The sequence below is a fragment of the Danio rerio genome, chromosome 7 (genome assembly GCF_052040795.2).
Source record: "Danio rerio strain M-AB ecotype USA chromosome 7, GRCz13ab, whole genome shotgun sequence".
NCBI classification, from domain to species: Eukaryota; Metazoa; Chordata; class Actinopteri; order Cypriniformes; family Danionidae; genus Danio; species Danio rerio.
In genome coordinates, this window is record NC_141027.1 from 28,692,340 (window position 1) to 28,717,500 (window position 25,161).

The 25,161-nt window shown below is 35.7% G+C and overlaps 3 protein-coding genes across 11 annotated transcripts in view; 1 reads left to right on the forward strand and 2 right to left on the reverse strand.

Moving 5' to 3' along the window:
• Positions 1–720, reverse strand: part of scube2 (signal peptide, CUB domain, EGF-like 2) — a 42,366-nt gene extending 41,646 nt beyond the window's left edge. For all 7 annotated transcript variants that reach the window (XR_015494727.1, XM_087259277.1, XM_087259275.1 and 4 more), the window contains 2 exon segments: positions 528–720; positions 54–170 (listed from right to left, as the gene is read on the reverse strand). Coding sequence is in view for 6 of the 7 variants with exons in the window: in XM_087259277.1 (XP_087115403.1) it covers positions 54–170; positions 528–615 (205 nt within the window). In the remaining variant the exon portion in view is untranslated.
• A 1,539-nt stretch (positions 721–2,259) lies between these two features.
• Positions 2,260–12,894, forward strand: slc7a6os (solute carrier family 7 member 6 opposite strand). Its single transcript, NM_001007344.2, has 5 exons — positions 2,260–2,605; positions 5,285–5,608; positions 6,994–7,200; positions 8,407–8,539; positions 12,385–12,894. The coding sequence occupies exons 1-5, from the start codon at positions 2,411–2,413 to the stop codon at positions 12,510–12,512; spliced, it is 987 nt and encodes a 328-aa protein (NP_001007345.2). The 5' UTR covers positions 2,260–2,410; the 3' UTR covers positions 12,513–12,894.
• Position 12,895: 1 nt separating this feature from the next.
• slc7a6 (solute carrier family 7 member 6) overlaps positions 12,896–25,161 on the reverse strand; it is a 25,648-nt gene continuing 13,382 nt past the window's right edge. For 2 of the 3 annotated variants that reach the window (XM_087259872.1, XM_087259873.1), the window contains exons 6-10: positions 22,594–22,697; positions 20,470–20,566; positions 20,111–20,260; positions 18,244–18,427; positions 12,896–15,711 (exon numbers count right to left, since the gene is read on the reverse strand). In XM_087259872.1, coding sequence (XP_087115998.1) covers positions 15,644–15,711; positions 18,244–18,427; positions 20,111–20,260; positions 20,470–20,566; positions 22,594–22,697 — 603 coding nt within the window. In that variant the 3' untranslated portion in view covers positions 12,896–15,643. 3 annotated transcript variants of the gene reach the window in all.

Genomic DNA, 25,161 nt, shown 5'->3' on the forward strand with positions numbered 1-25,161 from the left:
ATATCAGTATTTACTATAATATTGAATATTCCACTGACTAACAGAGCTGTTACCTTCACAGTGTTTTCCGTCCCCTTTAAAGCCTGTTTTGCAAGTGCACTTGTATGAAGTTGGGGTATTTTGACAAATAGCATCAATGTGACAGGCATCACTTCCCTCTGCACATTGATCTGCGTATCACAAAAACAATAGTAAATATTGTTTAGTTTGTTATAATAATGTTCGCAATATAATTCCCAACAGAAAAAGCGCAAGAGTGGGGAGTTTGGAGTTGTAAACAAACCTCGATACTGCAACAATAACAATCTAAACACAGTGTAATTTATTCTGTTACTCAAAAATCCCAAAAATATTAAATGTCAAAGAAATAATTACCCATACCGTACTAAAAAATCGGTTGTAGTTTATGAACGATAGCCCCCCCCAAAACAGTGTATCCAAACAAGAGGACGTAAACAAGCCGCAAAGGCGTGCGAATTGAAATTGCGTGTGTAGAGCATCGCGTGTAACAAAGTAAAGACTCTTACCAGTGTTGTGAGGAAGTGCGGCGCTTTGGCGAGTGTTTAACAAGAGCAAAAACAAACAGAGGAGCCGTACAGTCCAAACAGCTCCCATGGTGATCAGTTCAGAGTTTAGAGTCGAACTCAACAACACGCGTTTACTCTAACACGAGTGTCCCACTCATTTTCATCCGCACTTTGTCAGTGGCTTCGCGCTTCTGAGCGCTTCAACAGAAGATGTGTGCGAGTGCGCGAGCGTGGGTGCGTGTGTGTATGTGTGTGTGTGAAAGAGGGCTTTTTCTGTCTCTCTCTCTCTCTCTCCATGATTCTGTGTGTCGGGGGATGGGGGTGTGAGCGCATTCACACAGAAGTGTTTCTTTTATTGATCTCCAGGAGCGCATGTACTGCGGACTCAATCGATTCTGATGTCATTGAATAAAATGGGACAAAGGGAGATGTAATAGATGTGTACAAATCAAGATTAACCTCAATATTAAATATTGCTTTATAATAGGTAGGCTAATATATAATCAGTTACACTGTAAACGCAGTGTGGCTTAAACCTACACAATTTCATGTGTAGTGGTTGTGATTCTTGCTAATATAAAGGGAATATAAAACCAATTTTACCTCAACACTGAAAAAATTGTATTTATAATTTTTTTACAACGGCAAACAATATGGAGTGAATTTAACAGAAATCAAGTTGGACATTTTCTTCATTCAATTTGTTTGTTTAAATTTAGACCATGTAAATCATTTTCAACTTGTGTTTGCAGTTAATATTTTTCACTGAACAAACAAACTAAACGTTCTGAATTTATTTATTTACTTAATTGTGTGTAATGGTACTTTTTCACTTTGGAGGAAATTTTAGTTTGCTATATGCTTATCTTATAGGGCTAAAGAAAATCTATGTCAGTTAAATCTGTCAGTTGCCTATTGTAAATGTAAATATGGAAATTGCATTTAAAATGTTATAACAGGTTTCCCAGTGATTGGGTTGCAGCTGGAAGGGCATCCGCTGCGTAAAACATTTGGTGGATAAGTTGGCGGTTCATTCTGCTGTGGCGACCCCTGATTAATAAAGGAACCAAGCTGAAAAGAAAATGAATGAATGTTATAACAGGCAAATCATTTTAACGGCTAGTTTTTAAGGAAAAAGAAAATGCTGACTTAAAGTTGTTTTTAAAAATTAATGTACTGTAATAGTCTAAACAAAAACTGGATTCAAAAAGGATTTCAAATAGCCTCTTTTAGCCAATGTTTATAGAAGTCCCTAAAAATATTATTATAATTTACTACGTTGTTTAGCTGGGTTGTTTACAACCATGTTTTATGGTCTATAATAATAATAATGATAATAAAAACATGATAATTCCAAATGACGTCATTTTGCTCAAATTTAAACATGTACCAAAACACACATTATTTTAATGTTTAGCTTGGTTGTTTTCAAAAACCCATAGTCCAATACTAACAAAAACAGCAGCCGACACAAATTGCCTCTTCAGCCAAAGTTTATAAATGTCCCGAAAAAATTATAGTAATTTCATAAGCTGTTTAGCTAGGTTGAGGCCAATAGTAAACAGTAGTCAATCCTAGGTTTTCAAGTGGCCGCTTTTCGCCAATCTTTAATTTAACGCAATTAAACCGCGACCTCTGCAGGCGGTTAATTGCAACAATATGCGGCCGTATTTGAACACTTAAGCCCCTCCAGGACGCGGCGTGGCGCTGCTGTTCCTCAGTTAGATGGTCACTAAAGAGGAAAAACACCAAAGGAGAAAAAACGAGTGAAAAGGAAGAAAGAAAGGCTACAGCGTAGGTTGTTGTTGTCACTGGCTGCCTCGTGCATCGGTTTGTCTGTCATCTGAAATCGTCAGTTCGGTGACGCAGCAGTCTTTAGCGAAATGGACCCGAGCACGACCATTCTGCGCGTGAAGAGGAAGAGGGGCACTGATCCGGCGGACGCGCTGCTGCTGGCCTGTAAACGGATCCGTCCGGAGGCCACGGCGGCTCAGCCCAGCGATGAAAGCGAGCCAGAACCACAGGAGCCCAAGATAGAGAACTCCGTGTTCAAGCTAGTGGCCACCGTGGTTTCACAGGTAACGACTGATTAGGCTGTCGTGTCGACAACTGACACCTGAAACGAGCTGCGCTGCGAGATATTGTATTGTTTTCGGTGGTTGGTGATGATGCGTAATGACGTCATGACATGCCAACGTGCCTGTCAAATAATATCGTTTTATGAGTGTTTTTATTTTGAGGCAGATGATATTTGGCGTTTAGCTAACTGAAGGTGTTTTACAATATCATTTGCCTTCCTCAAAGATTGTGACAGAATCAGAAGTGACAGTCTGAAATTACACCTTTATGTTCTTCATTGCCTGTTGCAGACAGTGATGTATGAATATGAAGAGACTAAGATTATATAAATACATTTCAGATGTTTGCTGAGGTTAAATCTGTCATAATTATTTGTTTCATTTAGATGTGAATGTTACTTTGTTGTTGCAATAGTTGCTGAGGCTATCAGGATATTGACAAAAAAAAAAGGCTTACTTTAAAAGACACAATAACAAAAAGAACTCAAGAGTATTGTGGATTACCTTATTGTATATTAAATTTCAAAGTAAACATGTTTCAAGCAAATTAAATTGCAAAAGGATTAGAAAATATTATAGGTAATGCTTTACAAAATGTCTCTTTAGTATAGCCTGACAGAATCTGTGAACATTTTGTGCTATTTCTGCAGAGAATTTAGTAAAAATCTTCAGATTTATGCTGAATGATTTTAGGAGTTTCATAACTAAACTTATATATGAAATCTACACATAATACATTTTTTATTTTTTATTTAATGTTTACAAGACAAATCCAATTAGATCCACTTATTTGGTAAATAAAGCAAGTCTCTCATGATAGATCAACTAAAATACTGAAAATATTTCTTTACAAACTCTATTGTTAAAAAATTATAAATGTTTTATTATTATTATTATTATTATATCATAATATTAGTTAAATTAATTTAAAAACTGAATAGCTATAAGTTTACATGCATTTACACAAGTAAAAAAAAAAAAAAAACGCTCAATGATGGGCTAAAAAACTGTCGAAATCTGCAGGTTTCTGCACCTGCAGATTCCGTGTAGGCCTGCTTATTAGTTACTTTTAGTTAATGCATTAACGTCAACAGTAAGGAATGGTTACATTTGAAGTTATTGGTTATAAAAAATATGTTTGAGCTGTATTAGTTATTAGGTCCATTAAGTTATACAGTTATGACTTTATTGATTTAATGATTTATCAAACCTTAACTAAGAAATGTACATTTAAGGTTAATAAGTAGTTTTCTTTGGTAATTCAATTAATGTAAACAAATGGAGCCTTACTGTAAAGTTTGAGGCGATAGGCATTTTTCAATCAGTATGTCAGGTATGTGATATTATTAACATGTAAAAATGCTTACAGTTGAAAATAAATCACCTAAAGCATTTGGTGCTTAGTCGTAAAAAAAGTGCAAACAGTCTGATTAGTCTTTGTCATTTTAAAAGTTTAAATGTGCTTTTGAAAGTTTGTTTGACTCTTCTAAAGCATAAAAATACCATAATATGTTTGCAGATATCTAAAAAAACATGCTAAGAGACATTCTTGTTTATCTGAAAAACAATGCTGAAGACAGAAATTCAGCTTTGAAGATGGGCATTCCGTGGTGGAACAGCTGCCTTTGTTTTGGTTCTTTTAACTCACCCAATGGCACTTTAGCCAAATAAATTTCAGCACCCAGGGTTGCCTTCATGGAAAACAGCATATTTGATTTATTCAGTCAATCAGGAAGGCTCTTAAAGCATTTGCCCACGACCAAAAATGCAACCGGTGGACAGTAGCAGCCCAGAAATGAGACACTGATTCAGAATTTCACATGAGGTAGTTATTATTTGGCAAATAATATAAATATTACAAACGTAAAACATTAGGTGAGCGGGTTACATCGTCCGTGTCCTAACAACACACTACATGATGAGATTTGCAGTGATAAGTTTTTGGCTGTTTGCACTAGATGAAACCCAACCGAAATTTTAATACAGCCATACAGAAGCACAAAATAGTGCACTTACTGCACTCCAACAAAATGGTATGGTTTATAATATGATTAATACAAATGAAACCTCTTTAACATTATTAAATGTAGATGCTAAATCACTGATATGTGTTGGCTTACGCAGAGTCAAAGTTCTAAAGTTATCTGCTGCTGCTTTCAGTAGTATGGCAATAAATGTCATATAAAATGCCATTCGAACTCACATTATTAGCATTTTACACTGAATAAAGTGCATGAGGTGTACCTGAGGTGATCATAGTTCATCCTGTTGTTCAGCTGCGAGAAATAGAAGCCGTCTCTAAAATTATAAATTTCAGGTGTTGGTTAGGACAAAAACTTCTTTTAATATGGCAAACATTTCGTGTGCTGTTGCTTTTGGTTTGAAAGGGGTTCAAATCAGCATTTCGGCTAGATAGTGAAGCACACTCCTGTTGGTGTCGTCAATCTGGCAACTTGCACTTGCATGTAGCTGTCAGAGGAGTCGAGTGAAAATCTGTTTTGATCCATGTGTGCAATACCCTTTTCAACCCCTGGGTGTCAAACTTGCATTCTGCCCCTTTAAATGACTAATAAGATGTCTTGCATGTTAATTGTGACTGACATTATTATATCATCAAGTGTTGTTTTGTTTAATTTTCACTGGCTGCTACAATCCTATTTTGGCCAATTGCCTTTACAGGATGCTCCAGTACAGCCACATGTCCGTGAGGCTCTTGCTCGTCCACGTTTGGCCCATCATGCTTTGCGGCCTTCACAAGGGAGCAGTCAGAGGATCATCGGTGATCTGCGCAGTGTCAAATGGAGCACCAGGCGAGAGGAACGCTATCGCATCCTGTCCAGCCACCGGGCTGGACTGCCGTCAGAGCCTGCTCCTGCTGGAGGAGGAGGAGGAGGAGAGGAGAATCATGACAGCCACACAGAGAGCCGTGACGGACTGCCTCTGGGAGAAGTGCAAGTGTTTGATATTCTGCATGAGGAGGAAGATGTCAAAGTGCCTGGCAAGGTAAAGCATGAACATGTTATTGGTTTATTTCAACAGAAAATGTGAGTATTGATGCACACAATTATGAGTATTGATAAAGGGTTAGTTCAGCTCAAAATTAAATATCTGTTATTAATTACTCACCCTCATGTCGTTCCATGTTTGAGACCTTCATTCTTCTTCAGAACACAAATTAATACATTTTAGATTAAATCTAAGAGCTATCCCAAGGCCCTGGTATACGTCAAACTAAATCCAAGTGTGAACTGAAAAGTCAGTATTACTAACAAAATGGAATTCTTTTTGAGCTCGTTCTAGCAGTTTGAAACCGCTAACCAAACCCAACTTTTGGAGGAGTTCATTTTAGCTCTTAAACACTTTAGAGTTTCCATTGGTCAGTTACGATCATGCAATCTGTTGGCATGTCCTGGAACTCCGCCTTCTTTGATCCACGAAGTTCAAACTGGGGAACAACATCCAACACTACACCATGTTAGCACCATAAATACACTAAAGAGTCAAGTAGCAGAGCTGGTACAGATGTATCCGCACCTGTATGGTTTCTCATGGAGAGATTTTAAGAGTCACACACTGGATGAGAAGAGCCACCACGTTGTGTCATGTCTTACTAAACACTTCCATTCATTATCTGTCTGCTGCAAGTAATAGAACAATGTAAAGATGCAGTATACCACTTTTCGTCTGATGTACGAAAACATTTTAGGAAACTGTTCTTCTCTCACAGCCTGCATTGTTGTGTTTAAGGGGCATGAAATATTTACAACCCTGCCTAATGCAGCATGGGGATGTGAGAGGTTTTTAAAAACTGTATATACCCTCACTATGTATCGTTAAATGTATACCATTTCAAACTTCTTTTTGCCCTCAAACAAAGAATGAAAAAGAACCTTGATTGAAATATACAGAGGCATTCATCTCTAATAGACATCAAGAGTCCCCAAGATGTGTAAAGTCTAGAAAAGCAACAAAAAACATTCCATGTGACTTCAGTTGTTCAGCTGTTATCATATGAAGCTCCAAGAACACTTGTGTGCTAAATAAGGATGCGAGAGCTCTCAGATGTCTGCTAACATATCTTAACTTCTGTTCCAAATATGAATTAAGGTAATAGGGGATTGAAATGACAGTATTTGAATTGGGTGAAGTAACCCTTTTTTCATATTCTTATTGCCAATTAGAACAAGTGTATTTAACTTGATAGATTAGTAGCCACCCTTCATTTGGACATTTTCTCAATTTCTTGAATTACCTATATTTTAAGTATATTTTACATTTTTGAAGCATATTAAATAAGCTTTTTGTCTACAATCCCTTTAATGTTCTATCCTTATATTTATGTTATAAAATTTTCTTTTTTTGTTGTTGTTGTTTTTTTTTCACCTTAGATGGTTGTGTCTGACCCGGAGACAATCCTGTGTAACTCTGTGAAGATGATCCGTGAGAAGCTGAGTGTTTCAGGCGCTGGACTTGGGACTGAACATCGAGAGAAAGAGGATGATTACGTGTATGATTTGTACTATCAGGAAACGGCCACACCAGGCTGGATCCAGGACATTCTGTCCGTCAGACCCTACTCGCAAGAGGGAGAGCTGGTTAGTAGTAGTGATATTTCAGAATTGTTCATATCTTGTTGTAGGTTTATTCTGATGTGGCTTTGATTTGGAGTTACTGTAGCGTTTTCCCCCGTTTTCATTTTAGATTTTTTAGTTGTGTGTTCTTTGTGTGTTTGTTTTAATCAGGGGTGTTCAAACTTGGTCCTGAAGGGCCAGTGTCCTGCATAGTTTAGCTTCAACTTCCTTCAACACACCTGCCTGGAGCTTTCTAGTATACATAGAAAGAGCTTGATTAGCTGGTTCAGGTGTGTTAAATTGGGGTTGGAACAAAAATATGCAGGGCACCAGCCCTCCAGGACCGAGTTTCTGCAGCCCTGGTTTAAATAATATAAATAAAAAGTTGTACTATTCAGATCATGTTTAATAGATTTTTTGGATTATAGGAGGGTTTTCTTTTAAGTTAGTGTTTTTTTTTGTACCAACTCAAACTTAAGTTAGTTGTCAAGTCAAAATAATTTTTTTTTTCTTGACATCATTTCAGAAATATTTCATTATGATCAGTTAGGGCTGCACAATATATCGTTTTAGCATCAATATTGCAATTTGTGCATCTGTAATAGTCACATCGCAGGATCTGTAATGTTGAATTGGGATTAAATTTGACAAGGACCTTTGATGGACCAATTTTTAAGACCTTTGATAGTATGAGCATAACACGGAAGTTTAAAGGCATTCAGGCACAAGGAGATATACCATTTAAAATTTCATTACAAAAAATGTATTGATTTATTTTTACAATGAAGATGCTATGCAGTCCTATTTTATATTTGATTAATTAATTTCTGTATCTGAATTCTTACCAAACAGAGCTATTAAAGTAATCTGTTGATATTGTATTCATATCGCAATATAGATCACAGAAAAACAAAACATCGCAATGTCAGATTTTTCCAATATCGTGCAGCCCTAGTACAAGTTAATGATTGATAGGGTTTGAACTAATTAACATTGATAATTGATATCTAATCAGATTATTTCTTTAATTTTATGAATGTCATCAGATTAATTAAGTGTAAAAAAAAAAGTTAACTGTGTTTCCTCCGAACAATTTGTAATTTGAAGTGTGTATATGTAAATATTTTTAAAATTAATTGTCCATTTCATAGTAGATTTTTTTCTGACTCGTTTTTACTTGAATCTGTTCACCAGTTAATTAGTCTTCTCTCTCTCTCTTTAAATGGACAGGTGCCTGACGAAGTAGCCTGGGAGGAAGAGGTGTATGAAGATGAGGATGATGAGAATGCAGAAGCCAACTGGAGGAATGACTACCCGGAGGAAAGCAGCGAGGGTGACAGTGAAGGAGAGGAGCGTTACGGAGGTCAGACATCCAAGCTGTTGTCATGTTTGGTTTTTAATCAGATAAAAAGTCTACATTTTTTGTTGTTGTTTTTTATTAAAGTGCAGTTTGCTGTTACTGGTCCTTAAGTAAAAAAAACACACACACACACACACACACACACACACACACACACACACACACACACACACACACACACACACAATCATTAATTAATAGTTAATGATGCAGAGAATAGAATTAAACAGCTGTGTGTGGACTGTCCTGTCACCAAATGCACTTCAATAATGTAACTAAAATCAGCATATTCCATGTCTTAATTCCATTTCTGTTTAGTTCGATTATGACCCTAATCAGATTAAATTTATCAAATCGCTGTTTACATGGTAGACTCTTAATCAGAGTATTGTTTTAATCATGTTAAAATCTGATTATTGGCATCCACAAATGTACTTATTGCCTCGTTTTATCACTTTAATTCAGAAAATACTGCTAGAAAATTAAAACTGTAGAACCCAACATTAATAGAATTAAAGTGTATATCCAGGTAAAATCCCGCTATAAAATGCTTTAAATGTAGGTCACACTTTACAATAAGGTTTCATTAGTTAATGTTTACTCTAACATTGATTAATAAATGCTGTTATCAGTTCTAGTTCAGCATTTATTCATGCCTAAAAAAACTAGTTAATGCACTTTGAGTTATGATGAACAACTGTATATTCATTAGGGGTGTGAACCTACACGGGTGTCACAGTTTGGTTCAACTGCAATTATTATGCCATTGATTCGGTTCAATTCGATATCTTGGTGCATTGACAATGCTTTCCATAAACAATTTGATATTTTACTTGGCAACAATTTTTGTATTAATTTATAATTTATATACATATATCTGACTGGTTGAATTAACGGACAAATTTGTATTAAACCAATATATGTACTGTACCTTTAATTTTACTTGCTCAAAATACATGCACAGAACAACATGAGCATTAACAGCAGATAAACAAATGTGAAAATTACCGTTTGCTTTGAGCATTGTTGAGCGAGTTCTTAAATGCCTATGATTGGTCACGAGCTCCACAGAAAAGGCTGCGAGTTAACACGGCTCTGACGCTGTTCAGCAAACAGTGACACGGACACGGCGAAGCAGTAGGTAGTGCTGTCGCCTCACAGCAAGAAGGTCGCTGGTTCGAGCCTCGGCTCAGTTGGTGTTTCTGTGTGGAGTTTGCATGTTCTCCCTGCATTTGCGTGGGTTTCCTCCGGGTGCTCCGGTTTCCCAGTCCAAAGATATGCGGTACAGGTGAATTGGGTAGGCTAAATTAAGTATGAGTATGAGTGTGTGTGTGTGTGTGAATGTTTCCCAGAGATGGGTTGCGGCTGGAAGGGCATCCGCTGCGTAAAAACTTGCTGGATAAGTTGGCGGTTCATTCTGCTGTGGCGACCCTGGATTAATAAAAGGACCAAGCCGACAAGAAAATGAATGAATGACAGGGACACTGATGTTAAAAGAACTATCAACTAAGGTCATACTCGCATTATGCTATTCAAACTGGTTCACTTGGCCAGCCCTGGTCCGGTTGGAAGAGGTGTGCCAAAGCGCGGTTCACTTAGGCTCAGGCGCGGTACGCTTGTAGTGTAAGAGCTCGAGACTGAAGACGAGACGTAACTTTTACGGGACTGTTTCATATGAACTTATTAATAATTCTTACTATTCAATAGGGTTGTAACGGTATGAATTTTTCACTGTATGATAATCGTCTAAAACAATACCACGCTTTGACGGTTTCGCGGTATACGGTATGTTACAAATGTTACAAAATAATAGAACAGTGAAGCAAATTTGACTTTTTCCAAATAATATATTTTTAGTTACTATAAACAACACCACTTACAATGAACAAATAAAAATAAAAAAAATTATAAATAATGTGTCAAAGTCCAAATAAACATGGTGCAAATCCTCAGTAAAAAATAGATATAAATATTTACTATACTATAAATAGTTACATAACGAAACTAGATTCAATATGGAACATCCTTAGGTTTTATGTGCCAGCATGGATATGGTTGTCTATCGATATGGATTTGGATTTGGTTGTCTGCAATGCAGACAAACAGCTGCACCTTCATTTGCGTCTTTTGAAAACAGCAAGAGCAGCAGTTCGTCTTTGCTGTGTCACTGTTTTGTCATGTTTCTGTGCTGCTGTGCATGCAAAAGTACTTAGTATGAGAATTATTTCATGAAAAACTTTTTTTTTTTTGCGTTTTATTTAGCCGCGCATAAATGTATGCCTATCTCTCATTCCGTGTTGTTCAAAAAGCTTGGTCCACAAACAAAAGCGAAACCTATGCTTATTGGTTGTGATATAGCGAGTTTGAACCAATCTGGGCATGGAGGAGGGATAATGCATCAATGTATCATGTCTGATTTGTCCGGAGACACAGTGACGAGCGTTTCTTTGTCAAATCAGCGTTGTCAAATTTTGATGACGTAACCGCACTGATTCCGGAGCCTCTGAAAGTCCGCGAATATTATGTGATACAGCACTAGAAAGCTGAGATTCTATTCTTTATGCCAATCTTTGAATTGTATGAATCGGATCAGCGGATCAAAAGTTATTAAACATTTAAGAGCAATACTTATTTTTAGCCGTGGGCGGCTGTCTCGGTCTTTAAGGGTTAAAACCGTTGATATGCAATTGTTCATGGTATGATAATCGTGCACGTTCAAATCGTGGTAAACCGTCATACCGGTATATTGTTACAACCCTACTATTCAATGAACTCAAACTTTCGTGAATTATTAAAGACGCAAACCCCTCACTGCATTACAGCTGCACCTTCAGCAAACCTCATAATTCCTGCAGAATTATGGTTGTATATGAGTGTCAAGAGTGGCTGATATTTTCGGCGAAACATTTGACTGGGTGTCACCGCATCCCAAAGGACTAATACAATATAACTAGAGAAATCTCCACTGTACTGAGCAAAAGTGCTTACTGAACAGCGCATCATCGATGACGGAAGCGTGCCCAGGCCTGAATGTAATGTGAGTGCGGGCCGTCGGGGGAGATGGGAGGGGAGGACAAGCGTGCTTCGGCCCGGTTCAAGGCAACTGTACATAGTCTATAATGGATTAGGACGTACTCGCACTGTGTCATGGTGGAGAAAACTCACTTGTGTCTGGATCCACACGTAACGTTATTGTTGTAACAGCCGAGATGAGATAAAACGTTACCTCCCAAACATGCCAGCAGGTCAAAGGGGCCACTGAGAGAATTTTTTTCTAGCTGGGTTCTGATGCTCTTCCATGTCGGTAAAACACTGTCCAGCAAACTCGCAAGCAGTGAATTGTGCACAGTCATCAGCTTTTTAAGTAGTCGGAGTGTTTTAATTACTTGCAGTCTCCTTCCTAGCCATAGTAAGTTTGTGCCATTTGACGTGATAAATGACGTACATAATAACCGGATGTGATTCATTGCTGAACCGATACCTAATTGTTCAAGTCTGCATCACAGTTCATCAAAGAAACAATAAATTTAGACACCCTTTTGACACCCCTTATTTTCATTAACAATGAACAAAACATTCATTACAGTATTTATTCATGTTAGTTTAATACTTTAATGCAGTCTTATTGTAAAGTATTACCATAATGAGTATTGTAATTCAAATCTAGACACGCGTTGACTGTTTTAAACGTGTATTTTTCTTGTTTTCTTTATGAACACACTTTATGAACTGCTAATAATTCAAAAATCTCAAAACTGGATTAACAATTAAGCACATTTTAAAATGCTGCTTTTTTTCATTCAAATCCCAATGTCTTCTGTTCAATTCTGTTCTGTTTTCGGGCGCAGGCTGCTGGAGCGAGGAGCACTCGTACAGCAGGAGGAGCTGGGAATGCTACAGGCGGGACATGATAGATGAGTTGGAGAATGACAAAGATGAGGATGATGAAGAGCGAGAGTATAATGATTCTGACTGAGCGCCTCTGTGTGTGGTCAAGAGCATGAGAGAGCGAGAGAGAGGCCCTTTTTACTGACGTGTGTTGAGTGAAGCTGTATGTTCTTTTGTCTAAGTGAATGTATGTAGTAGCCCATGTGCGTGTTCTTGTGTGGGTTGCTTTGACTTGCGCGCTAGTGAGATGAGCGATTTACTATTTGCGATATTTTGCGATTGTTTGATGTGAAGATAGTATGGAGAGAAAATGGTGATATTTTGAGTTTGTGTACGTGTGGGGTGATTTGTGTTGTCAGTTATGTGTGTAGTGTTTATACGTTCCCCGAGAGCAAGGGGTGAAAAAACAAAATACTGTAAATATGTAGATGTGTATAAAAAAAAATAAAGGATTCAGAATTAAACTGGAAGTCTTGTGAATAGTTGAATTTATTCAGGTAGAAAAAAAAATATTGATATTCTTTCAAATAAATTAAAAAACACTTGTGTAGAAAGGCAAATAACAAAAGCTGTTCAGAGTGTTTTGTGGTACAAGGTAAACATTTCAAAGAGTCAACTCTTTTAGTCACGTCTGGACATTCCTCCTGAGCTTACCAGGATATTTACCTGACGTATTGCTTATTTGGTTGATGTACATTTAAATTGTTTATAGATTATAATATAGATTTATAGAATGAGCATTCATGACACTTGTTAATGGGAAATATGAAATCATATGGATGATTTAATTTTGTCATGAAAATTCTAAAACCATCTGATGTTAACAGAATTTGAAATGACTGAAAATAAAATTAACTTCAACAATGGATGCTTAAATATTTATCCATTACACAATAATTGATTTTTTTTTTTCTGTTGAACACGAAAGAAGCTATTTTGAAGAATGTTAAACTTTTAATTTCTGTAGAACTTTCTATAGAGTGTGGCTGTTGATGTCTAGGGGTTTTCGACCATATTCAAAATATCTTTTGTGTTCAATGAAAGATCGAAACTTGTAGAAGTTGGGATCCATTTGAGGCTGTAAATGAGTAAACTTTAATATTTGGATGAACTAACCCATAAATAACACCACAAATGTCTCCGGCTTATCTGGCGCAACTTTCTCATTCTTTTCTAGCCTCTTCAACATGACGTTCAGGAGCATAGTAGCAGACTTCAACGTTTTAATCCATACAACCACCTTCCCTATTAAATCCAGTTAAGGCATATGGGCAATTAAAGAGAACTGACCTGCTGAAAAAACCCAACATATGCTGATTTGGTAGGTTTTGACCCTTGGCTGCTGGTTTAAGCTGGTTCCTGTTGGTTGTAAGCTGGTTTACTTTGGTTCTTTGCTGTTCAGGGAAAACTCCACTTTTTTATTTACATAAATAGGCTCATTTCACAAGACATATACAGTTAAACTCTTGAGTTTTATCATGTTTGAATCCTGTAAGCTGATCTCTAGGTCCAATGGCAGCATTTTAGCTTAGCTTAGCATAGATCATTGAATCAGATTAGACCATTAGCATCTTGTTTAAAAAATGACCTTTTTTGATTTTTCCTATTTATTACGTTTAATTTATTTATTAATTTATTTCCTATTACGTGGTGTACTGAGACCAACATAGATGAAAAGATGCTGTTTTCTAGGTTGATATGGCTTTGAACTATACTCTCATTCTGCCGTGAACTTTTCTGCCAAACCAAGGCTGCTGCAGGAGCAACGATATTACAGAATGCCTGAAAATAGTCCCCAGCTAAGTAACTTTCAATGTGAATAGCAAACGCTCCCTGTGCAAGCATGTAGTCATATTGATAAGCTAATTTTCAGGTGTTGTGTAATATTGTTGGTCATAAGCTGGTTTAATTTGGTTCTTTGCTGGTCTGGAAACACTCCACTTTTTTATCAAATAAATAGGCTCATTTTACAAATCCTCTAGAGTTAAACAATTGAGGTTTACCATTTTTTTAATCCAGTCAGCTGATTTCCAGGTCTAATCGGAGCACTTTAAGCTTAGCTTAGCATAGATAATTGAATCAGATTAGACCATTAGCATCCAAAGATTTTTTTAAATATTTTTCCTATTTAAAGCTCGGCTCTTCTGTAGTTACATCATGTACTAGGACCGACGGAAATATTACGCAATGCCTGAAAATAGTCCCAAGCTAAGTAACTTCCAACGTGAAGAGCACACGCTCAATATGCAAGCATGTAGTCATATTGATTAGCTGATTTTCAGGTGTTGTGTAATATTGCACCTAATGTAGCCATGGTACAGTAGCAGTTCCTTGACTATTACGCCGGAATGGTAGTATAGTTCCTTGTCAAATTGACCTAGAAAATAGTAATTATTCATTTTAAGTAAGTCTTAGAACACAATATAACCTAAGAGTCAAGCTTTAAACAGTAAAGTGATTAAAACACTTTTTTTAAGAGCAAGATGCTAATGGTCTAACTCGATACAATAATCTATGCTAAGCTAAGCTAAAAGTGCTCCCACCAGACTTAAAGATTGGCTGAATGGATTAAAAATTAGAAATTTAGTAAAACTCAACTGTTTAACTCTAGAAAGTTTTTAAAAAGTGGTGTGCTCCTTTGAGACTAGGACAAGGCAAAGAACTAACTTAAACCAGCAGGCAAGTGTCAATTTTTTAACTAGCACATGTTTCATTTTTCAGCAGGGAGAAAATAATTTTAAATACTACACATGAATCAACACTTTCATGAGGAAAATAAAATAAAATCTCTTTTGTTTAAAAAAAAAGGATACATTTTAAGTTTAAAATGAATTTCTAAATAAAACTGTTAGATAAAAAGAAAGTAAATGTAACGCAAACACATACGTCTAATTCTCGGCCATGTTCATAATGGCGCACACAAACCACTGCATCCTGTTCATGTCCCTGATTCTCTAATAGTACACAGACGATGTTTGCATCTCAGTACCATTAAGAACCAGAGCTGTAAAACGGCCTTCATTTTCATGCCATTTGGTCCTAAGGACGTATTCCTGAAACCGCAGTGCACTGTGACCTTAACGGAAACCTTTTGTAATAAACAAAAACATGAACCCAACATGGTGCCTTAAGGAGTGCATCAGTGTCTTTAAAGGTGTGGAAGAACTTTTTCCCTTATCTCCAGGTGTTGGTTTCCTCTTCTTGAACCAGAGAAGTGTCCTAATCAACAGTGTCCATCTCGGTGAGCACACAAAAGCAGGTGAACTGGGTGAAACGGGTGATGGCACCTGCGGGACAGAGACATGTTTAAAAAAAAAATGACCACTAACATTTTTAGGTCACACTTTATTTTGATGAGGAAAAAGCACATACCACAAATTTGCTTTAAATTAAATAGTTTAGGCTTGTCATTTGCAGTTAATGTAGTTTATAGCGAATGCAACTATAATTTCTGTTGGTTTTATACTGACATTTGCCATTTCTTTTTTGTTTTGAATGCTGTTTAATTTAAATAATGAGTGAGGAATTAAATTACTTGCATGTTTATGTTGTATATGTTGGTGTGTTTTCTCCAAACAATGTGGTTTTGATTTATACATGTGATATTTTCTGGAAAATGCGGTAATTAAATGCTTACTAAAAGATTCAGAGTTAAAGTAACATTGCTTTTTTTGAAAAAATATATACATTTTACAAGTCCCCTTGAGGTAAACAGTTGAGATGTACCATTTTTTAATCCATTAGGCCAATCTCCAGGGGCCTCATGTATGAAGATTTGCGTTGAATTAATACCAAAACATTGCGTACGAACGAAGCTATCAATTTGCGTACGCAGTAAAAAAAAAAAAAACGTATGTATGAAATACTGAGCACGGGGAATCCCACGCATATTCTCTTTGTACATCCGAATGAACGTGAAACTGAGCCCACGTGCACGACCGCAAAACCCCTTCCTGCCTCATCCCCCATATAAATATGCTAATGACTCCACTTTGGCAAAACCAAACGAAAAAGCAAGCAAAAGAGAAACTTCACAGAATGTGAATTGGAGGTGCTGGAGGTAGACTGGAAGAAAACTGTTATTTTCAAGTTTGACCTCTGGAATTAATAACAAGAGAAAGGGAAAAAAATAGAGTGGGAGAGTTTGACGGACGTGGTTAACGCCATAGGGTCTGAACATCGCACTGTGAAAGAATTAAAAAAGAAATGGTCCGATGTTAAGAGGAGTTAAGAGTTAAGGTGCGGGTTAAGAGGGGAACAGCAGCACACCGTCAAAGTGTGGACCGAACAGGCGGGGAAACAGGGGATGCTGAACTAACACCCTTTAAGGAAAGAGTTGCCTCAATTGTGGGCGACACTTTACTGTCTGGAGTAGTATCCGTGTCTATGGGAAACACAGATGTATTAGAGGAACACTTTGTTAGTGGCGGTATAGCAGCACCCCTCCGCTCTCAAGGCAGCGTCACTGGCATTTCAACTGCTCGCTGACTGAGTGCGAGAATGGGCATCTTTGTATCTGCGCTCTTGGTCAGTTTGTGGGTTGTTGAGGGAGGTTAACGTCCACGTCTTTAATGGATAACCACAGTCTCCTGATATGCAGTTAAATAGTTACACTTGATTAAATAAAATACTTTTTTTTTTTTAGCTGGAATAATATCTTTAAATATGTCACTCACCAAGAAGCCACCCATCGTGCATTTGTGAGGATGAATAAATCAAGGCTTGACCAAGGCCACCTTGCCACAATATTGTAAAAATTTGCAAATGCTTTTATATGTTCTAAATCACATTATTAGTAAAAGAAAATGTTGTGTCAATTAAACCCATTTTATCAATTAGAAATTAATAGCAATGTTTTTCACATGTGTTGGTGCGATACATTGTAGTGTGCAATTGAACATAATTGCCTCTAAGAGTTGCCAATGGAAATAAAACAAACACACACACAAGAAATACACGTACGCCAGACATGAAGTTGGCGCAGACCAAGGCACATTCTCACGTTCATTTCATCATTAGTAAATCCAAATGCGAGCGTGAAACCTGCCGTACGCAAAGTTTTTGTGCGTCCTCAGAGTTGATGCATGAGGCCCCAGGTCTGGCGGGAGCTTATTTAGCTTAGCTTAGCATAGATAATTAAATCGGATTAGACCATTAGCATCTCGCTCAAGATTGACCAAAAAGTTTCAAAAATGTACTGTTTAAAGCTTGGATTCAGTAGTTACATTGTTCAAGATTGTTTCACATTGTTCAAGAAGTGTAAATGCTGTGTGTGACAAGTGAATGCTACTATAATTCAGGTTGGTTTTAATCAGTTAAAACAGAGGTAAACAGTTGAGATTTACCATTTTTAAATCCATTCAGCCAATCTCAAAGTCTGGCGGGAGCTCTTTTAGCTTAGTTTAGCATAGATAATTGAATCTGATTAGACCATTAGCATCACGCTGAAAAATCACCAGAGTTTAAATTTTTTCCCTATTTTTAAAGCTTTAATTATGTAGTAATGTTGTGTACTAAGACCAAAAAATTCAAAGTTACTGTGTTCTAGGCTAAAATGGCTAGGAACTATACTCTCAAATCAGCTTACTTCCGTCATTAAAACCAACTTGACCACCTGCTTGCACAGAGAGTGTGCCTTGCAAACAAGCAGACATTTGTTAGTGATGATTCCGACTTTAGTGCAGATCCTGAACCATATCTACTTGAACCAGAATAAGCTGAAGTTAGCTGATTTCCAGCCACCGAGTAATATCAATGCATTGTAAAATGGTGCCTACGTTAAAAAAGTGGAGTGTTCATTTTAAGGCAGCAGTACTTACTCAGTAGTTTAGTGATAATCGGTGGCCGCTTGGACTCTGGAAGGTGGATGCCTAAGAAGTAAACTGGCACACCGGAGAGGGCAATAGCAATTCCAATGAGTGAGTTGAGTGTGTCAGAATAAAGTGGAACCGCCACCAGGAACACAACACACAAGCAGAAGATGATGGGGTACACCAGACTCAGCTGTGTGGATGCAGAAAGAAAGAAAAAAGGACAACAAGCGTTTAGCTCATACAATGTCACATTTAAAATTTGCAATTCAATTTAAAGGCATATATTCAAAAAATGACATTTGCTGTTTGATCAAACAACTTATTTAAATTGAGTTAAACAACAAAACAACACCATTCTTGAGGTTTAGGTCACAACTTATTAGTTTTTGCAAATTTAAGTGGATTGAATGTAAAACACTTAAGTTAACTTAATTCCTTCATGTTGTTCAAACAAAACCAATGTTTTTTTTACAGTGTAGTTCAGCAAAAAATTGAAAACTCAGTCACGGTGATGTAGCGATTCACCCGACTCACGATTCAATAGGATTCACGATACTAATCTCACGATTTAGTCACGATTTCTGAACAAATTTAAGGTGAAGACCCCCTTTTTTTCTTAAATACTGCACATTTTTTGCAAAATATAATATATTTTCTGCCATAACTAAATTGCTATCATTTTATTTTAATTTTTAAAGCGGGAGCTCTTTTAACTTAGCTTAGCATAAATAATAGAATATGATTGGACCATTAGCATTTAGTTCAAAAATGAACAAAGAGTTTTCAAAAATATTCCTTTTTTTTTTTAAGTTTTATCTCTTGTAGTTACACTAGTTACCTACAAATTAAGGTGAAGAGCTCTTTCATTTTTTTTCTTAAATGCTGCACATTTTTTGCAAAATTTATTTTCTGCCTTAACTAAATAAAAAATTAATTAATTAAAAAAAACAACTTCAACTTAGCTTAGCATAGATAATTGAATCTGATTAGACCATTAGCATCTCGCTCAAAGATGACATTTTTGCAAAATATAATATTGACATTCATATTGACATTCCAACATTCTTAATATTACCTTGTTTTGTTTTCAACAGAAGTGAGAAACTCATAAATGTTTGAGCTACTTGAGTCCAAGCAAATAGTGGCGATCACTTTAAGGTGTAAACTCAGCAGCATATTTTAAATCTTTGTTTCTTTCTGTTTTTTTTTAAAGCATTTATTCTTTGTATGTGAATCATTGCTCATCAGCTAGTTATTTACAACATTCCGAATTTGCGCTCAGTAATTTTTTTCTTATTGCTAACAGAAGCTGTATTGATTAAAAGTGCAGTAAAACAGTAATACTATGAAATAGTATCAGAATTTAAAAGTATACTTTTTTTATAATGGTTATATTTTAATTATATATCAGAAATTTCAGCATTACGCTCGCTTCCAGTGTTACATGACCCTACAGTGTTAAAAACGATTTGATTTTTAGTGAAAATAGTGATGATAGTAACCAATAATAATAATAATAATAATAATAATAATAATAAGTTAAAAAATCATTTGATTAATTGAAGATGTTCTTGCTGAATAAAAGCACTAATTCTACATAATATGAAATTAACCACAAAAACTGCATGGTATTTAAGAGTGTAGATGTTTGCAACAGATTAATGAATTTAAGATATGCAGTTTTACATGTTATTATTAAAAGCTATGCATTTTATTTTATCTACAGTAGTCAATATTTAAAATGGATCAAAGCCTTTCACCAAGGTTGTCATAAAAATATTGAACAACACCCATTCCTTCTGTTAGGAGAAGAAGAAAAAAAATGTAATCTACCTCAAAATGTTGACTACAGGATATACCTTTACTTGATTACCTTCAGTGGTCGGGGTCTATCGGGCTCCTTCCAGCGAAGGTAGATCTGTCCGGCGATAGACAGACCAACGAAAAACCAGTAACTGAAGCTGTAATAATTAATCAGCTGGAAAACATCCTCCACTGTAAGGTAAATGAGAGCCATGGCACACTGCAGACAGAAAACACAACGTAAGACACCAGATCCACTAGATGGAGACAGAAAACATCAAATATACAAGACTAGTTTATTAGATGGCAATAAAATGACATTCAGAAAGCTACATTTAAAAAAAATAAAAAGAAAATATGTAAATTGTCATTAAATGAAGAAAGGAAAGATGCATTAGGAGTTATACAGTGTAGCTGAAATATACTTGCATTGAAAAGCAGAGCAGGAACTGGTGTGAATCTCTCAATGTGGATCATAGACAGAGCATCTGGAAGATGACCTTCTCGAGCTCCCACGAAAAACAACCTGCAGCAGCCAGAGACACATTTAAATAAACAGCAGGTCTATAATGACCCAATTAGGGTTATTTTAACCAACTTAAGCCATGAAAACTGAAGGTCATTACTTCAAATAACAACTAAAAATCAATTATTAAAAACAAAGATATATTCCTTAACACTTTTTTAACAAAAAGTTTTATTGAGGAAAACGAGATCAGTTTTAACACCATTTGTTTATTAGAAATTCCTCTATACTAGTAGTTTTTTTTTATTTTATTATAAAATGTCAGTATCTTAGGCCATCTTCATGGCAAGAAAACTGAAGTATCAAACAAAAGTAAAACAAGCAAATAGAAATTGCACATATTACAATTAAACAAAGTAACAAAAAAAGAAGAAAAAAAAAGAAATAAAAAAACAAAAAAAATTTTGTATAATTATTATTAAAATCTTACTGATGTCCCTGAGTGAGCATACTTCATAACAGTTTTCTACCCAGGACAGTGCATTGATGTTTATGCTCATGTAAAGGGTGGTCTTGCAGGATTTACATCAAGTATGATCTACAAGTAAACACCAATTTAATATATATATATATATATATATATATATATATATATATATATATATATATATATATATATATATATATATATATATATATATATTATTTTTTTTTTTTTTTTTTTTAAGGAGATTAAAAGTTTTTTTGATTATTCAATAATTTACTCTTCGAGCCACATTGAGACCTCACTATCTCTGTAACTGAACATTATAGAGTCTTAATATGCAAGTTACTAAAAGAAAGGTTTGTTATGAACCAATAGAGCTACCATGTTCAGTGTATAAGAAAACATAATGATGCTGATATCTTTCTAAAGTCACTTTACTTCATGTACACTAAATTAGTTTCAAATCTCAAGTGAAAGGTTACTTCGAACTCCCTTTAAAATAATGAATTACTCAGTAATTGTAGCCTACAGTATATGCATGTTATTACTATACAAGTTTGTCTTTCTTTAGAAAAAAAATAAACAAAAACAAATATGGAATATTATACTGATGATGTCAAACAACAATTCCCAATACTAAAATAACAAACCTAAGCACAGTACTGAGAAAGCAAACTATCAAATGCATAATTGCAATCGAATCTAACACAATTGAACACATAATTGCACACACACACACAAAAAAAAAAACACACAAATATCAATGTACAGTTCATTTTAGTTCAAATATTTTGCAAGGGATATTTAACCAAGCAAGACAATTTTTACAGTATTTCTTATGATAAACTTTCTAATTTCTTTTAGTTTTCCTGGAATGGCTGGAAAGCAGTTTTGTTTTTTGACCCAAATTTTACACTGTTAACAAACTAATTAACCTAGCCAAGCATTTAAATTGCATGTTAAACTGAATACTAGCATCTTGCAAAACAACAAAAAAAATTTATGTATGGCCACCATGGCAATTACAAAAGAAACTAGTTATTATAAATTAGTTATTAAAACGTTTAAGTTTAAAAATATTTTCTAGATTAAATAGCACCAAGGAAGTATTTTAAAAGATATGTAATATATGAAAAGGGCTAATAATGTTGACTTAAACTCTATATAAAAAAACTTGAACAAATATGTGCTACAAATATGACATCTCAAATGATCTGAATTCCCATCAGCCCTGCATAAACTCCCAAAAAATTCCCAACCCTCCTCAGATCCCATTATCTTATGCAGGGAGTAGTGACAGCACCCCCACATGGTCATTACCACAAAGCATCTCCAGATGGTGTAAGAAACTGAGCAGCTCCCTATAAAAACCACAGGAGCTGAACTAAGCTTTGTTCCTGCACCCTGAGGTTAACTGCAGTCGTTAGGAATAAACTTGAGAAACAAAGCAGAGGTTCGAGTGGAATAATAAAACCATAAAGTCAGTGAATTGTACAGGGCCATATTCAAAACGAGTAACACCAGCATAACTACTCAATTGTGCTGTAGCTATGTGGTCAATGGTGACGTTTTCAAATCAAGTATCAGAGTTCTGACAGACCTGGATGCAGCGATGATAGAAGAATTAAGACCTCCGTAACAGGATAAAGCAACCGCAATGGGGATGGTCCAACTCATTACTCCCAGGGTGTGATCTGCAAACGTCTGTGAAATGTTTTAGAAACATTAGCGACTTAAGAAAGATACATTTATCAAATCAAAATGTAAAAAGTGTTGGGGACAGTTACTTTTGAAAGTAGTGCATTACAATATTGAGTTACTTCCCCCAAAAAGCAACTAATTGTGTTACGTATAGTTACTTTTAATGAAAAGTTATGCGTTTAATTACTTTCGAATTACTTTTGTGTTACTTTACCTTACCAGGCTGAGGTCTTTCAGAACTTTTTAGAGAAGCTCTGCATTTTACAACCACCTATATAACCTACACCTTCATTTTCCTTTAAAAAATGTAGGATAAAATTATATACTGAGAACTTACTGAACCCAGAGCTATGCATGTTGTATATACAGATTAATGAAAGCATGTAAAGTTATGTGTTTGCTACTTTTGAATGTTTTGTGTTACTAGTGAAGTAAATTCACTGTCCATTGAGATGGAGACTTCAATAAAGTCTAAGAGTACTACCATAACATAAGTTATAAGGCAAAAACTGATTTTAAACCTTAAAATGTTTAATAACAAAATGAACAGCAAGACTATAAAAAAAATCCACAAATCAAAATAAATATTCAAGTTATTTACATTGAGTAAATTGCTTCACATGGCCTTAAAAAATGTGTAAATCACTTCCCAAAAGAGAAAAAAAAATCATAGTGGCTTTTACAGTAGACAGTAGCTGTGTTTCCATCCACCCATTTGATGCGCAATTTTGAAAATGAGCACATACATTTACACATACATTTAAAATATAAAATGTATGTGTATAACTGAGGATAAACTTTTTATTTGATAAGAAAAGATGCACATAAACTACAATATAAACACTTTTACTGAACAGATTGCATTATGCAAATTAAAATATGTCATGTGATTTTGTTATAAGAGATCATGTGATGGAAAAAGAAATGTGTGTGAGTGGATTAACTAGCAGGCTGAGCGGCTTGTAAAACATCTGAAATGTTGTTTTGGTCATTCGAAAATGCCTTAAACATTTCAGTATTAGTGTTATTATATTGTTAATAAATCGTTTGTTTAAACCAGAGGGAACCGGTCGAAATAGTTCATTAAATTGAACAGAGTTGTTGTGAAGCGGTTTTTGTCTTTAGTAAGTACTTAATTACTTATTTTTAACATAAAGGATACCCCCTCTGACTCAAAATAAACCAATATCCTGAGTTATTCAGTTACTAGAACAGTAGAATGACACATCTGCTGTAAAAAAAGACCTGCTGATGAGTGTAAGCTGACTGTCTGTTCTCTTGCAGCACACTATTTCGCTGAGTGTGTGATTTAACCTGACTAAGGTCATTGTTATTCCACAATATGTTATTTGAAAGCCAATTAAGCAAAGTAAAAAGTAACTCATGTTACATTTTTTTTTCAAAAGTAACTTAGATAATGTTACTTATTTTTAAAAGTAATGCGTTACTTGACTCATTACTTTGGAAAAGTAATATTATCATGTAACTCGCGTTACTTATAACATGTCAACCCCAACACTGAAAATGAAAAATGGCCACTTTAGAGAGACAAATTTCAACATGTTATGGACACTTTTCACTTCCACTTCCAACAACAGACAGTAGATCATGACAGAAGTGTACAGTAGCCAATTAAAGCCTGTTACTGCTAAATTAAGGTATGATGTGTGGACGTATTTTATGTTTAAAAGGCAAATATGGTAAAGACAAAAACACTTGCTACCCATGTAAATAATCATACCAATGCCTGACGAGAGCGGTGCCATGTGACTTCACTAAAAACAAAAGAACGCACTATATAATCTTTATATTTGGAAGAGCTCATCCCTATGCCGTAATCCCTGCGATGGGTTTACCCTCGGAAATAATGGCTTTAAAGGTAATGAGAGGGGTCTGGATGCAGACTTGCTGGAGTTGCAAGGTGAGCTGCATGCAATGTGTTTTAATGTACACACCAAACCCCACCACCAGATATGCAGTCTCAGCTTGCAAATCCAAGTATGCTTCTAGATACTATTTAAGTTAATAGGGAATAAGGATGAGCCCGTCTGAATGGAACGCAGAGAGACTCCAAACAACCTCACTGCGCAAAGGATCATAGGGGCTCCAAGTGTCCATCAGTTGTATACTTTTGAAATCCACCATTTCAAGTGGGCCTTTGAAGTGGCCAGTTTTGAGCCATTGGCTTGGAATGACTCTTCAATATGGTGGCCATGACTGTCCTTCGTTCCAAAGTGTCTTTCGGGTGCGATATACTGTATCCAGTTTGGAACGCACTGTCTGTCTACACTAGATGCAGCAATGTTTGGACACAATGAACATTCTGTCATCATTTGCGCATTCTCCAGTTGTTACAAACTTGTCCAACATTATTCAGAACATCTTGTTTTGTGTTCAACAGAAAAAAAGAAATTCATAAATGTTTAAAACAACTTGAGAGTGAGCAAATGATGAAGATTTTTTTAAA